Source organism: Phoxinus phoxinus, assembly GCF_949152265.1.
Source record: "Phoxinus phoxinus genome assembly, chromosome: 19".
Classification (NCBI taxonomy): domain Eukaryota; kingdom Metazoa; phylum Chordata; class Actinopteri; order Cypriniformes; family Leuciscidae; genus Phoxinus; species Phoxinus phoxinus.
Window position 1 is genome coordinate 30,728,564 of NC_136894.1, and position 15,810 is coordinate 30,744,373.

The window sequence follows — 15,810 nt, forward strand, 5'->3', positions numbered from 1 at the left end:
TTAAACACGATCACAATAACGACACTAGTAGATTAATAACACTTACAGTAGATTAATAACTACAGTAGATTAATAACACTTACAGTAGATTAATAACACTTACAGTAGATTAATAACTACAGTAGATTAATAACTACAGTAGATTAATAACACTTACAGTAGATTAATAACTACAGTAGATTAATAACACTTACAGTAGATTAATAACACTTACAGTAGATTAATAACACTTACAGTAGATTAATAACTACAGTAGATTAATAACTACAGTAGATGATAATAACACTTACAGTAGATTAATAACTACAGTAGATTAATAACACTTACAGTAGATTAATAACACTTACAGTAGATAAATAACACTTACAGTAGATTAATAACTACAGTAGATTAATAACTACAGTAGATGATAATAACACTTACAGTAGATTAATAACTACAGTAGATTAATAACACTTACAGTAGATTAATAACACTTACAGTAGATTAATAACTACAGTAGATTAATAACTACAGTAGATGATAATAACACTTACAGTAGATTAATAACTACAGTAGATGATAATAACACGTACAGTAGATTAATAACTACAGTAGATTAATAACACGTACAGTAGATTAATAACTACAGTAGATGATAATAACACGTACAGTAGATTAATAACACGTACAGTAGATTAATAACTACAGTAGATGATAATAACAAGTACAGTAGATTACTAACTACAGTAGATGATAATAACACTTACAGTAGATTAATAACTACAGTAGATTAATAACACTTACAGTAGATTAATAACACTTACAGTAGATTAATAACTACAGTAGATTAATAACTACAGTAGATGATAATAACACTTACAGTAGATTAATAACTACAGTAGATGATAATAACACTTACAGTAGATTAATAACTACAGTAGATTAATAACACTTACAGTAGATCATGTATTGATTCATGTAAGAGAGAGGCTGAGGTGAGGAATAAAAAGGTTCAGTTTTGTTAGATTTATCAGTAAACATCTAGTGATTTAACTATTAACATATCTAATTTTTATTTGTTTATGATTTCATAGTTATTTAAATAAAAATTTTAAACCAGAAATGTAAAAGTATTTCGTCTGATCCCAATGCTGAAAATATTTTAACTCATGCACACCATAATAATCTCACTTGCTGTCAGTATCTTAGCAACAGATGATACAGAGAGACAGTAAATGACACACACACACACACACACACACACACACACACACACACACACACACACACACACACACACACACACACACACACAGAGAGTAACGTTACTTTTAGCCCATCTTTGCCATAGTATTAAAAGTCGACACACACTGTAACTTTAAATACATCATGTATGAGGATTCTGCCTGGTAACAGCTAAATGTAATGGCCAGAAATAGCATTTTAGTTTAGCATATTTTCTATAGTAATAAGTATTAAATGTAATATAAAGGTAAAATAATGAGATAAAAAAATGGCTTGGCTTTGCAATTTATAATACTCTTAGCTGATGAGTTTTATGTTAAATACTGTTAATAATTCTCTGTTAGTTTGACTTCTGAAGAAGAGTGTAAAACTGAAACTGATCCGTGTTTAACTGGTTTGAACAAGCGTTTCAAATGTGTTTGCGGTTTCACTTTTGATCAGATCACAGAAAACAGAAGCATTTTAAACCCTCAGATGTTTCAATTCACTCCTGTCGACTTGACTGGAACTGTTAGAGAACTGGATTTCATGTAACATATATTACGTGATCTTGACCCTTTGAAATGTTTCAAGAGACTCTCAAATGTGAAAAGTAGCATCATACCAAACATAAAGAACTGTCATGAAACACCCAACACAGAGGGATCCAAGTGCAGCGTGAGTTTAATTCAGGGTAGTCAGACAGGCAAGGGTCACAGACAGCAAACACAGCATAGGAGACAAGGCAATACTCAGAGTCCGATAATCAGGCGAGAAGACAGAGGCAGGCGGCAGACGACACGGAATCCAGGAAACAGGCGATGGGTCAGATACACAGACAGGACTAGACTCGGAAAAGCTTGGTGATGTCTACAACAGTAAAACAAGACTACGCAAGGGGTAATAGTGTGAGTGGGGTATAAATGTGTGTGGAGCTGTGAGTGGAACTAGGTGCAGGTGAGAGGGTGATCAGTGGAAACAGGTGTGTGCGTGAACAGTCCAGGGTGTGTGCGTGAACAGTCCAAGGGAAGGAAGTGCAGAGGTGGAGCGCCCTCTCGTGGCACTCGAGGGCAATCCAGCCGAACATCGTCACATAACCCCCCCTTTAAGGAGCGGCTTCCAGACGCTCTAAAGAAGATCCAGGCGGGGGGCAGAGCGAAGACTATCCTGGGGGAGGGATGGAGGGCCAGGCCCGTGCAGGGGAACGGGACAAGGACACAGGCAAGGCGGGCCTGGGCCATGGAGCGTGGGCGGAGCAGGGCGTGCCGGCGGCCAGGGCGGAGCAGGGCGGAGCAGGGCGTGACGGCGGCCAGGGCGGAGCAGGGCGTGACGGCGGCCAGGGCGGAGCAGGGCGTGACGGTGGCCAGGGCGGAGCAGGACGTGACGGCGGCCAGGGCGGAGCAGGACGTGACGGCGGCCAGGGCGGAGCAGGACGTGACGGCGGCCAGGGCGGAGCAGGACGTGACGGCGGCCACGGTGGAGCAGGACGTGACGGCGGCCGGGGTGGAGCCCACTCAGGCTTCCCTGGATGAGAAGACCTCTCGGGCATCCATGGCAGAGAAGACCCCTCAGGAGACCATAGCGGCACGACCTTCATGGTCCCCTCGTGGAGCCTACTGCCCCCCCCCCAAAAAATACTTGGAGGAACCTACGGGGACAAAGACTGAAACAGGATCTGACAAGGGCTCTGGGACTGACAAGGGTTCTGAGACTGACAAGGGTTCTGAGACTGACCAGGGCTCTGGGACTGACAAGGGCTCGTCGATGCTGACGTGAAGCTCTGACTCGTCATGGTTGACGTGAAGCTCAGGTTCGTCGATGCAGACGTGAAGCTTAAGTTCGTTGAGCGTGGTCTCGGCTGGGCTGACGTGAAGCGCGGGTTCGTCGAGCGCGGTCTCGGCTGGGCTGACGTGAAGCTCATGTTCGTCGAGCGCGGTCTCGGCTGGGCTGACGTGAAGCTCATGTTCGTCGAGCGCGGTCTCGGCTGGGCTGACGTGAAGCTCATGTTCGTCGAGCGCGGTCTCGGCTGGGCTGACGTGAAAATCTGGCAGGACCTGAAGATTCTCCATCTTACCCACAGTGAGAGCTGAACCACTCAGTAGAAGGGCCATGTTCATATACTGCATTAAAGTCCGGTGAGGATCATGGATGGGCATCAGTGACCGGAGCGGTTCTGACAGCCCTCCGCGGAAAAAGATCATCAGACACTCGGCGCTCATTAGCGTGAAACGTGCCAGCTCAACAAACTCCTCAACATACCACTCAATCGCTTGATCTCCCTGCTGGAGTCGCATGATCTCAGCTCCCGTATCCGTGTGGTACTTCACTGGGCGAGCTTTACGTGGAAACGGGACCAGTTCAGGGCTGACAACAGTGGAGACAGGTTGAAACTGTGATGGTCCCGGTGGAGGAACATGAAGACCGCAAACCATCTTGGCCAACCTCTCCAGTGACGAGGTGAGTTCGTCCAGCTGATCTTGGTGTACGGTGCTCAGACCCGAACTGACTGACTGGGAGGCATACAAGGCTGACATGCTGCTGGATCTGGTTGTGGCGTAGTCTTCTGTCATGAAACACCCAACACAGAGGGATCCAAGTGCAGCGTGAGTTTAATTCAGGGTAGTCAGACAGGCAAGGGTCACAGACAGCAAACACAGCATAGGAGACAAGGCAATACTCAGAGTCCGATAATCAGGCGAGAAGACAGAGGCAGGCGGCAGACGACACGGAATCCAGGAAACAGGCGATGGGTCAGATACACAGACAGGACTAGACTCGGAAAAGCTTGGTGATGTCTACAACAGTAAAACAAGACTACGCAAGGGGTAATAGTGTGAGTGGGGTATAAATGTGTGTGGAGCTGTGAGTGGAACTAGGTGCAGGTGAGAGGGTGATCAGTGGAAACAGGTGTGTGCGTGAACAGTCCAGGGTGTGTGCGTGAACAGTCCAAGGGAAGGAAGTGCAGAGGTGGAGCGCCCTCTCGTGGCACTCGAGGGCAATCCAGCCGAACATCGTCACAAGAACATAATAAACAATAACTGTCAACATTATTGTTAATAAAGCAGAGTTGATGCAGATTACAAAATGCTGACAAAAAAAAAAAAGACAAGAACAGAAAACAAAATGCACTTTTTGCAGAAAAGAACTGGAAAATTATAATACAGATTGAACTTTTTTTTTTACTTTAATGCCTGTAAACCCGTTCACGTCTCAGTGTCTGTGGATCCATCAGCACGGCTCATGATCTGATCCCATCAGCTGTGTGTTATCTGTATCTGATCATTCACTGCGCCGTACGAGGAAGAATTTATCACCTGACCTATAAGATACAGAATACAATAAATATGATGTTCTTGTAAACATATAAATATGTTTACATTTATTCACACTTCTCATTTGTTTCAAAAACTCTATCACTATGCTCACATATTTCTACCATTGTATACTGTCAAACTTTTCATTTATAGTTCATACATTTTAAAAATGTTTTTAAACAACGAAGAAAAAAGAAAAGATAAAAGAACTTGATGATGCTGAATATTTATAACTCACCATTTGAGCTTCTCTGTTTGTTGATGTACCAGTAAATCCCTATGAGAGCGAGAACTACACCCACAACTACACCTCCAGCGATTACTCCTGCTTTCACAGGCCAGAGAGATTCTGGTTCACAGTTAGAACATTTTCCATCTGTGATAAACATTAAATAAATAAAAACAAACTCATTGTAATTTTTTTAAAATAAATGTTTTATATCCACATCATAAACTGTTAAACGGATAATTGTTTGTGGCAACATTAATCTATCCCAGCATTATCATGTTCTCCTGTTACAAATGTGCGAGTGACTGTATTTATGGTGATATTTACCCCAGTTTACTGATACTGGTTCTGTCAGACTGCTGTGAGTGAGCTGACAGTCGTAAGATCCTTTATAATTTCTGTGGATCTTCACACTGATCTTCATCTGAAAGGTTTCATCATGATTTGGTCTGATTCCAGAAGATGTCTGATCCTCAAGATTAATTCTGTTCAATCTGATGTTCATCTGAACATCTCTGGGGTAGAAACCAGTGGCCAGACAGATCAGAACCAGCTTACTGTCATCACCTGGAGATTTACTTGCAAATACATGAACATCTGGAGAACCTGGAAAAGAAAATAATAATGCATTAAAGTCTCTTCCAATGACAGTAGTTATGTCGTGAACGCAGCATAAGCTCAACAGGAGGAACTGTAGAAGGTGTTTGTGGTGCTCAGTGACTGACATCTGTCTAATCATCTCATCCCTGTTTGGATCGATACCGACCTATAGAAGCGGGACTATCACATCACAGTTTTGATGTGATAGTGGCTATATAAATAAATTAAGTAAGTGAATAACTTTCTTACATCAAAAATGAACAATCACTGAACTTACTTAAAGGTCCCGTTTTTCCTTGTGGTTTTGAAGCTTTGATTGTGTTTACAGTGTGCAATATAACGTGTTCATGTTTCACGTGTAAAAAAACACAGTATTTTGCACAAAATGTACTTATCTGTATACCGCTGTTTTCTAAAAACGGGCTGATGACTTCCTTGTTCTATGAAGTCCCTCCTTCAGAAATACGTAACGAGTTCTGGGGTGCGTTTCCCGAAAGCATCGTTAGCCAACTATGGTCGCAAGTTCCGTCGTTATCAGCATAGTTCAACGATTTGGTGTTTCCCGAAACCATCGTTCCAACGAACGTTCGCAAACAGCATCGCAAACTTGTGTGGTTGGAGCGACAGCTCTCGAGCCGTGGTTAGAAGCAGAGTTTCTAGTTTACATGAGATGTAGACTGAATAAATCCTTATCTTTAGCAAAATAAGCAAGCTGACATTCAGTACAACCCGTGTTATTTATTTAGAATACATACAAATGTAGTTTACGTCTTTTAGTTTGTCAAGAGATTTAAAGCACCGTTTTTGAAGACTGCGCATGTGCAAACGTGCTCTACTATGTAAGAACGAGCCAAATATTGAGTCTGGTAATAAAGCAAAATAACTGAGAAAAATTAGAAATGGTCTTCAGATGACATGTCTGTAACTTATATGACAAAATCGAGCGTTAATTCGATCTCAAACAGATTCATTAAAATAAGTTATTAGTCCACCACGTGCGAGACGTCATAAACCAACGTGGTTGAACGATACTTTGTGACATACGGTTTCGGGAAACAGTCGTGACTAGCTAGTCGATTTCTCCAACGATGCATCGTACTATGGTAGTTAAGCAGCGAGCGATATAGTTGTACGGGAAACGCACCCCAGATTGTGCCAGCGGTTCCTGTGTTGTGATTGGACAGCAGATTAGCGCACGTTGCCCGGAAAGGTCACGCCTCTTACCGTAACGTTGAGATGCATGCGCTCAGTGTTATTGTGAACATGTCTTTAATATTACTTTATCAATTTGAGCCGGAATCAGACCCGGAGAACATAGATGAAGAGGATCGATTAGAACCTGTTCAAGCATGACTTTTGCAGGATGTTTCACAATGGTAAGCTGTTTATTTAGTTGTTGTCATACTTTTACGTTTGGCTGTTACCTTGAATTGGTTAAATTGTAATGTTAAATCTTACAAACTGTTATAAAAGCTTGTGGTATATGGTTTTGTCCGTCTGTCGATTTAACGATGGTGTTGTTGAATTTTTAAAATAAGTGCATTGTTTATCCCTACCTTAGTTACACGTGAGCACGAGTTTTGATTAGTAATATATGTTTTATAGGTGTGGTAACTGTGACAAAATGCCAACGGAGGTTGAAAACATCTGCTGCAAAGAAATACAAAAAGTACTGTAACACCTCCTAATTAAATCATTTGCACACTCTACAAACGCAACTCTTCCTCTTCTCTGTAGGAGCGCCTTTGTGTATTCCTGTGGGCGGAGCAGGAATTAAAGCAGGAAGTAGAGGATGTAGTCCGAACCGGCCGTTCGCTGTCGGCTTCGAAAGGGGACTTCTGTTAAATCAAATATCTCGCTTGGCGTTAAACTTAGAGCTTTATAATTTTACAGGTATTATTTATGCTTTAGCAGCAACATTACACACTAGCTAAAGTTAAAAAAATGGGATCACGAAGATGAACTGTGACGCTATTTTCTTCTAGAAACAAGCTTTGTTGCATTATTTTCCTGTTATCTCTGTAAAGCTGCTTTGAAACACTCTGTATTGTAAAAAGCGCTGTATAAATAAAGGTGACTTGACTGACTTGACTATGTTTGAGGTTTAGATTATTGTCACCTGCTTTACCAGTTTGGATTATCTTGTACTTGCACTTGTACTAAGCACTTGTACTTGACTCTGTTCATGAAACCCAAACGTGCTGAAAAAACTTTCGAAGCGTCTCATTACAAATCTACGGAAGCTTATTTCTGCCACAGAATAATATTAAAAAAGTAACTGCGATTTTCTTATCTCAGAATTGCGTGGAATAAAGTCGCAATTGACTGTTCGCAAAACCCCGCCCTCGAACGGTTCTCGTCCAATCCTAGCTCAGCAACTGTAACTAGGAGAAGGACCTCCGTCAAACATTCCGATTTCAGCAAGATAGTGCAACGATGCGCCTATGGCAGTGAGGTCTGCACGGGCTTAAAACTTGCTGTATTTTATGATTGCTTGCAACTATTAATAAAAAAAATAGGCTACATGTACAAACACCGTTTCACTACGGCACTGCGGCCCCTCATCAGTCAGCAAACCAGAGAGAAAAAAGAGAAAGAGCACGGACTTACTAATTACGAAACTTTGATGTGGTTGAACAGGTACACAGTCACAAATTCCTCTGGAACTCAAACATTAAACTTCAAAACAAAGTTCGCGCAGTTGCACAACTATTTACACAAATATATCCTTCTCAGTCGGCTGAGTTATGAATGAAGAGAACAGAGAGTTGATGATTTCAGCGCGTCCTCTGATTGCAGTGTTGTGACTGAAGCGCGCGCGGGAGCACATGCGCAAAACAGTTTCGTAAAATGATATATGTATATATCAAATAAAAATGATTGATATATAGTATATATTATATAGTATATATTAAGTAATGATTGATATGCACGTATATATACAGTCCCCTCCTTGAACTGCCACCTTAACGTGGTGGAGGGGTTTGAGTACCCGAATGACCCTAGGAGCTATGTTGTCCGGGGCTATATGCCCCTGGTAGGGTCTCCCAAGGCAAACAGGTCCTAGGCGACGGGTCAGACTAAGAGTAGTTCAAAAAGCCCTTTATGAAGAAAATTAAATCGAGGACCGTGACGTCGCCCGGTATGGCGCAGCCGGGGCCCCACCCTGGAGCCAGGCCCGGGGTTGGGGCTCGTATGCGAGCGCCTGGTGGCCGGGCCTACCCCCACGGGGTCCGGCCGGGCTCAGCCCGAAGGAGCGACGTGGGGCCGCCTTCCCGTGGGCTCACCACCTGCAGGAGGGGCCGTAAGGGGCCGGTGCATAGAGGATCGGGCGGCAGTCGAAGGCGGGGGCCTCGACAACCCGATCCCTGGACACGGAAACTAGCTCTAGGGACGTGGAACGTCACCTCGCTGGCGGGGAAGGAGCCTGAGATTGTGCGTGAGGTTGAGAGGTTCCAACTAGAGATAGTTGGAATCACCTCTACGCACGGCTTAGGCTCTGGAACCACACTCCTTGAGAGAGGATGGACTCTTCACCACTCTGGAGTTGCCCATGGTGAGAGGCGGCGGGCTGGTGTGGGTTTGCTCATAGCCCCCCAACTCAGCCGCCATGTGTTGGAGTTTACCCCGGTGAATGAGAGGGTCGTTTCCCTGCGCCTACGGGTTGGGGATAGGTCTCTCACTGTCGTGTGTGCCTACGGGCCAAACGGCAGTGCAGAGTACCCGGCCTTCTTGGAGTCTCTGGGAGGGGTGCTGGAAAGTGCTCCGACTGGAGACTCCGTCGTTCTACTGGGGGACTTCAACGCCCACGTGGGCAACGACAGTGTTACCTGGAGGGGCGTGATTGGGATGAACGGCCCCCCTGATCTGAACCCGAGCGGTGTTCAGTTATTGGACTTCTGTGCTAGTTACAGTTTGTCCATAACGAACACCATGTTCAAGCATAAGGGTGTCCATCAGTACACGTGGCACCAGGACACCCTAGGCCGTAGGTCGATGATCGACTTTGTGGTCGTTTCATCTGACCTGCGGCCGTATGTCTTGGACACTCGGGTAAAGAGAGGGGCGGAGCTGTCAACTGATCACCACCTGGTGGTGAGTTGGATCCGATGGCGGAAGAGGAAGCTGGACAGACTCGGCAGACCCAAGCGTACTGTAAGGGTCTGCTGGGAACGTTTGGCCGAGTCTCCTGTCAGAGAGATCTTCAACTCCCACCTCCGGCGGAGCTTCGACCGGATCCCGAGGGAGGCTGGAGATATTGAGTCCGAGTGGACCATGTTCTCCACCTCCATTGTCGAAGCGGCCGCTCGGAGCTGTGGCCGTAAGGTCTCCGGTGCCTGTCGAGGCGGCAATCCCCGAACCCGGTGGTGGACACCGGAAGTAAAGGATGCCGTCAAGCTGAAGAAGGAGTCCTATCGGGCCTGGTTGGCTTGTGGGACTCCTGAAGCAGCTGACGGGTACCGGCAGGCCAAGCGAACTGCAGCCCGGGTGGTTGTGGAGGCAAAAACTCGGGCCTGGGAGGAGTTCGGTGAGGCCATGGAAAAGGACTATCGGCTGGCCTCGAAGAGATTCTGGCAAACCGTCCGGCGACTCAGGAGAGGGAAGCAGTGCCCTACCAACGCTGTTTACAGTGGAGGTGGGCAGCTGTTGACCTCAACTGAGGATGTTGTCGGACGGTGGAAGGAATACTTCGAGGATCTCCTCAATCCCGCCGTCACGTCTTCCATGGAGGAAGCAGAGGCTGAGGGCTCGGAGGTTGACTCGTCCATCACCCAAGCTGAAGTCACCGGGGTAGTCAAAAAACTCCTCGGTGGCAAGGCACCGGGGGTGGATGAGATCCGCCCTGAGTACCTCAAGTCTCTGGATGTTGCGGGGCTGTCTTGGCTGACACGCCTCTGCAGCATCGCGTGGCGGTCGGGGACAGTGCCTCTGGGATGGCAGACCGGGGTGGTGGTCCCTCTTTTTAAAAAGGGGGACCGGAGGGTGTGTTCCAACTATAGGGGGATCACACTTCTCAGCCTCCCTGGGAAAGTCTATGCCAGGGTACTGGAGAGGAGAATACGGCCGATAGTAGAACCTCGGATCCAGGAGGAACAGTGCGGTTTTCGTCCGGGCCGTGGAACACTGGACCAGCTCTATACCCTCTACAGGGTGCTGGATGGTTCATGGGAGTTTGCCCAACCAATCCACATGTGCTTTGTGGATTTGGAGAAGGCATTCGACTGTGTCCCTCGTGGCGGCCTGTGGAGGGTGCTCCGGGAGTATGGGGTCCGGGGTCCTTTGCTAAGGGCTGTCCGGTCCCTGTACGACCGAAGCAGGAGCTTGGTTCGCATTGCCGGCAGTAAGTCAGACTTCTTCCCGGTGCATGTTGGACTCCGGCAGGGCTGCCCTTTGTCGCCGGTTCTGTTCATAATTTTTATGGACAGAATTTCTAGGCGCAGCCAGGGGCCGGAGGGTGTCTGGTTTGGGAACAACACGATTTCGTCTCTGCTTTTTGCGGATGATGTTGTCGTGTTGGCCCCATCAGACCAGGACCTTCAGCATGCACTGGGACGGTTTGCAGCCGAGTGTGAAGCGGCTGGGATGAGAATCAGCACCTCCAAATCCGAGGCCATGGTCCTCAGTCGGAAAAAGGTGGCTTGCCTACTTCAGGTTGGTGGAGAGTTCCTGCCTCAAGTGGAGGAGTTCAAGTGTCTTGGGGTCTTGTTCACGAGTGAGGGAAGGATGGAACGGGAGATTGACAGACGGATCGGTGCAGCTGCTGCAGTAATGCGGACGATGTACCGGTCTGTCGTGGTGAAGAAAGAGCTGAGCCGCAAGGCGAAGCTCTCGATTTACCGGTCAATCTACGTTCCTACTCTCACCTATGGTCATGAGCTTTGGGTCATGACCGAAAGGACAAGATCCCGGATACAGGCGGCCGAAATGAGCTTTCTCCGCAGGGTGGCTGGGCGATCCCTTAGAGATAGGGTGAGGAGCTCGGTCACTCGGGAGGAGCTCAGAGTAGAGCCGCTGCTCCTCCACATCGAGAGGGGTCAGCTGAGGTGGCTCGGGCATCTGTTTCGGATGCCTCCTGGACGCCTTCCTGGGAAGGTGTTCCGGGCACGTCCCACCGGGAGGAGACCCCGGGGAAGACCTAGGACACGCTGGAGAGACTATGTCTCTCGGCTGGCCTGGGAACGCCTCGGTGTCCCCCCGGAAGAGCTAGAAGAAGTGGCTAGGGAAAGGGAAGTCTGGGCATCTCTGCTTAGACTGCTGCCCCCGCGACCCGGCCCCGGATAAGCGGAAGAAGATGGATGGATGGATGGATGATTGATATATAATTTTACAAAACTGTTTTGTGCATGTGCTCCCGTGCGCTATTCTGTCTATATTTCTGTCGTGCACTGGAGGATATGTCTGCTGCATTACCCCAAAACCAATCACTTAATGTATCGAGCTCAACCCAGCCATGTGTCTGGTTCTCAATTGTTTGACGGGCGTAGTAACAATAACTAAGGGGCGTGGCTTTTGCGAACGGTCAATTGCGTGTTTATAAAGTAAGAATTGTGATAGCCTAGCCTATATATAAAGTCGCTGGGATATAAACTTGTAATTATGAGGAAAAAAAAGTCAGAATTGTGAATTTATTTCTCGACTTTATAACATGTAATTGCGACATATCACGCAATTCAGACTTTATATCTCTCGTGTGCACACACACACACACACACACACACACACACACTCTCCTCTCCCCTTACACTACCCATCAGAGAAAACGTACTGCATTTTACAGTTTCAAAAGAAAAAAAAATCTGATTTATAAGCTTGTTTCCTCGTGGGGACCAAAAACATTTTCACACAAGCCATAGAATAGGGTTTACCAGGACCCCCTCCCACACACACACACACACACACACACACACACACACACACACACACACACACACACACACACTCACAAAGTGGCTTAAAGTGATCTAGTTAAAACTTACTCTTGTTTGTGTTGTTAAACGTTGAGATCCAGTTCACACAGGTCTTGAGGTGATGTTTGATGAACTGGTTGTGTCCAGTTTGACGATCCCATTCCTCTTTGATGTCTTTGGCTTTGGGGCTTTTATCAATCCACTGCCCAGTGTCATAATTAAAGGATATAAGATCTTCTCCATCAAATCCATATTCATCAAAGACAGTCAGATTCTCTGATCCATCAGGAAGTTTCTCCAGTTCACAGCCGATTATTCTCTGAAGAACATGATCTACAATCACAGAACAACACGCATGAGAAACTCACAGTAAATATAATGTCTGATAATTAATAAGAGTAAAGCATGAATCTCACCAGAACACAGTGAGTTTGTGCAGTTGGACAGTTTGTCCAGCTCATATTTGTACCAGTCTCTATAATCATCTGATTCTGCAAAAGCTTCAGGCGAGTCATCTACAGTCAGAATCTCTCTGATCCAGGCTTCAACTTCGTTACAGTGATGAGAGATCTTTCCGTAATCACACAGACCCAGAGAACTGAAATTAAACGAGTGTGCTTTGGTCAGGGATGTGATCATGAGGTGGACATGGTGTCTCTCTGAGGAACACACAAAACACAAACAACAATAAAAACACTTTTTTTTTACTGGGGCAAAAATTCTTATCAATAAGGTGCCATAAATATATTGAATATACTAATTTAATCAAAGTTTGACAGATGCTTTGCCAAAGTAGTGGTGCAAAACGTTATGTTAATGTCTGAGACCTTTTATGTTATTATGAAAAGTGTAAATATATTTTCAGGCCATAATGAAACTGCTAGAGTCTATTTAATTAATGAAAAACTGCAGTCTAAGTTATTTTCCGGCACTGTGACATGACAGTGTCAGTTTGCAATGGCAAAAGTGCAGTCTGGGGATCATCAATAATCTCTGCTCAGACCTCAGACATGTTTTCGCACTCAGAATGAGCTCAGGGAGATTGTTGGTGCCTATCAATCTAAAATCAATTCTGTGACGGCTCCTTGACTTTTCACGAAACTCAAATGTGCTGAAAAAACTTTAGAACGCTTCTCATTACAAATCTATGGGAGCTTGTTTCCGCCACACAGAATAAAAAAATTTAAAAAGGTAATTGCGACTTTTTCATCTCACAATTCTGACTTTTTTTTTCCGCAGAATTGCGTGATATAAAGTCACAATTGCGTGTGTACAATTCTGACTTTATATCACGCAATTCTGACTTTATATCACGCAATTCTGACTTTATATCACGCAATTCTGACTTTATAACACGCGATTGTGACTTTATATCACGCAATTGCGACTTTATATCACGCAATTGCGACTTTATATCTCTCGCAATTCTGAGTTTATATCTCTCGCAATTCTGACTTTATATCACACAATTCTGACTTAATATCACGCGATTCTGACTTTATAACACGCGATTGTGACATTATATCACGCAATTCTGACTTTATATCACGCAATTGCGACTTTATATCACGCAATTCTGACTTTATATCTCTCGCAATTCTGACTTTATATCACACAATTCTGACTTTATATCTCTCGCAATTCTGACTTTATATCACACAATTCTGACTTTATATCACACAATTCTGACTTTATATCACACAATTCTGACTTTATATCACACAATTCTGACTTTATATCACACAATTCTGACTTTATATCTCTCGCAATTCTGACTTTATATCACACAATTCTGACTTTATATCACACAATTCTGACTTTATATCACACAATTCTGACTTTATATCACACAATTCTGACTTTATATCACACAATTCTGACTTTATATCTCTCGCAATTCTGACTTTATATCACACAATTCTGACTTTATATCTCTCGCAATTCTGACTTTATATCTCTCGCAATTCTGACTTTATATCTCTCGCAATTCTGACTTTATATCTCTCGCAATTCTGACTTTATATCTCTCGCAATTCTGACTTTATATCTCTCGCAATTCTGACTTTATATCTCTCGCAATTCTGACTTTATATCTCTCGCAATTCTGACTTTATATCTCTCGCAATTCTGACTTTATATCACACAATTCTGACTTTATATCACACAATTCTGACTTTATATCACACAATTCTGACTTTATATCACGCAATTCTGACTTTATAACACGCGATTGTGACTTTATATCTCTCGCAATTCTGACTTTATATCTCTCGCAATTCTGACTTTATTTCTCATAAATGCGATTTTATATCTCGTTATTCTGACTTTATAACACACAATTGAGACTTTATATAGAGAAATAATGTCAGAATTGTGAGATGTAAACTCGCAATTGTGAGATAAAAATGAGCAATTACCTTTTTAAAATGTTTTATTCTGTGATGGAAATAAGCTTCCATACAATGATGCTGTTTTCATCTGTCCAATTTTTTCTTTTTTTCTAAGAATTGTTTTTAAATTAGAAAATTTGACTTGTGCCCGTTCCCAAAGGCAACTGAAAAGCGCCTGCTGTACTTCATTGATGTGGTCAGAGTCGCTCAGAGAAGCGGGAAACACCTGATCATGAGATGATCTCGTGAGAAAAGTGCGTGGACAGATGCTGACTCATTAAAACACAAAAAGCCTGTTTCGCTTTTAGTTCGTTTGATGCTTTAACAAAGCAATGGCCTAAAACATAATGGTAGAGACATGTTATGTTGTTATGTGAAATCTGAAATATTTTCAGTTTATTAATGAATGAGAAATAAATATATTAAATATAAGCAAACTCGAAAGGTTTAAGTTTAAATATTTGTAGATAACCGCGTCTCTGCTGGGAATCAGAAGAAAAACAAATGAACTGTTCTTACCTTGATGCACATCACTTAGACTAGAGTGAGAAATAAGCCAGACTATTACTACCTCTATAAAGAAAATGTTTTTAAACGAGAGCGCGTGGAACATGTTGCCATTCAATTCCAGCGCGCGCTCCAGTGTTTCACGGATGAAATCTGAAAGTGTGTGAATGTCGATCTTTATTTCTGCAGCTCGGACTGACAGAAAGATGTTTATTGGTCGTGAATGTTTGGCATAAGGCGGGCCGTATTAACACTATTGGCAAAGATTAAAGGGAAGTGATAAAACCAACAGGCTTTGTAACTTGTAGGGGAGACCAGGGACAGTTGTAACGCTTTTAGCAATTTTTAGCAATACATCAAAAACCATTTATACTGGAATAACCAATTTATTATATTATAAACTTCAATCTGTCAACTGCTGAAACAATGTATTTAAGTGGTTTTATGAAATATGTACAGGTTGCAAAATTGATTTTAATACAGTCTCTCCACTGTTACAACTGTCCCAGTGTACAGGGACGGTTGTAACATGTCTAAAATATACATAATGAATCAATCATATACACAAAATGGAAAATATTATTTATCAATCATGTTATTGTGACTATTAATTTTATGTTTTTAAGTAATGATTACCTTTTTTTCATGCTACATGA

At 43.8% G+C, this 15,810-nt stretch overlaps 1 protein-coding gene across 1 annotated transcript; it reads right to left on the reverse strand.

Moving 5' to 3' along the window:
* Positions 1 to 1,873: 1,873 nt before the first annotated feature.
* LOC306987506 (H-2 class I histocompatibility antigen, alpha chain-like) lies at positions 1,874 to 15,313 on the reverse strand. Its single transcript, XM_079591844.1, has 6 exons — positions 15,167 to 15,313; positions 12,674 to 12,916; positions 12,327 to 12,590; positions 5,077 to 5,355; positions 4,759 to 4,896; positions 1,874 to 4,525 (listed from the first exon to the last, which is right to left on the reverse strand). The coding sequence occupies exons 1-6, from the start codon at positions 15,258 to 15,260 to the stop codon at positions 4,461 to 4,463; spliced, it is 1,083 nt and encodes a 360-aa protein (XP_079447970.1). The 5' UTR covers positions 15,261 to 15,313; the 3' UTR covers positions 1,874 to 4,460.
* Positions 15,314 to 15,810: the final 497 nt, after the last annotated feature.

Coding starts and splice junctions, on each gene's coding strand:
- LOC306987506 (XM_079591844.1), bottom strand. CDS start 15,260: ATGTTCCACGCGCTCTCGTTTAAAAACATTTTCTTTATAGAGGTAGTA. Junction 12,591..12,673: donor CACAAACTCACTGTGTTCTG/GTGAGATTCATG, acceptor CTGTGATTGTAG/ATCATGTTCTTCAGAGAATA. Junction 5,356..12,326: donor GTTTAACAACACAAACAAGA/GTAAGTTTTAAC, acceptor TTTCTTTTCCAG/GTTCTCCAGATGTTCATGTA.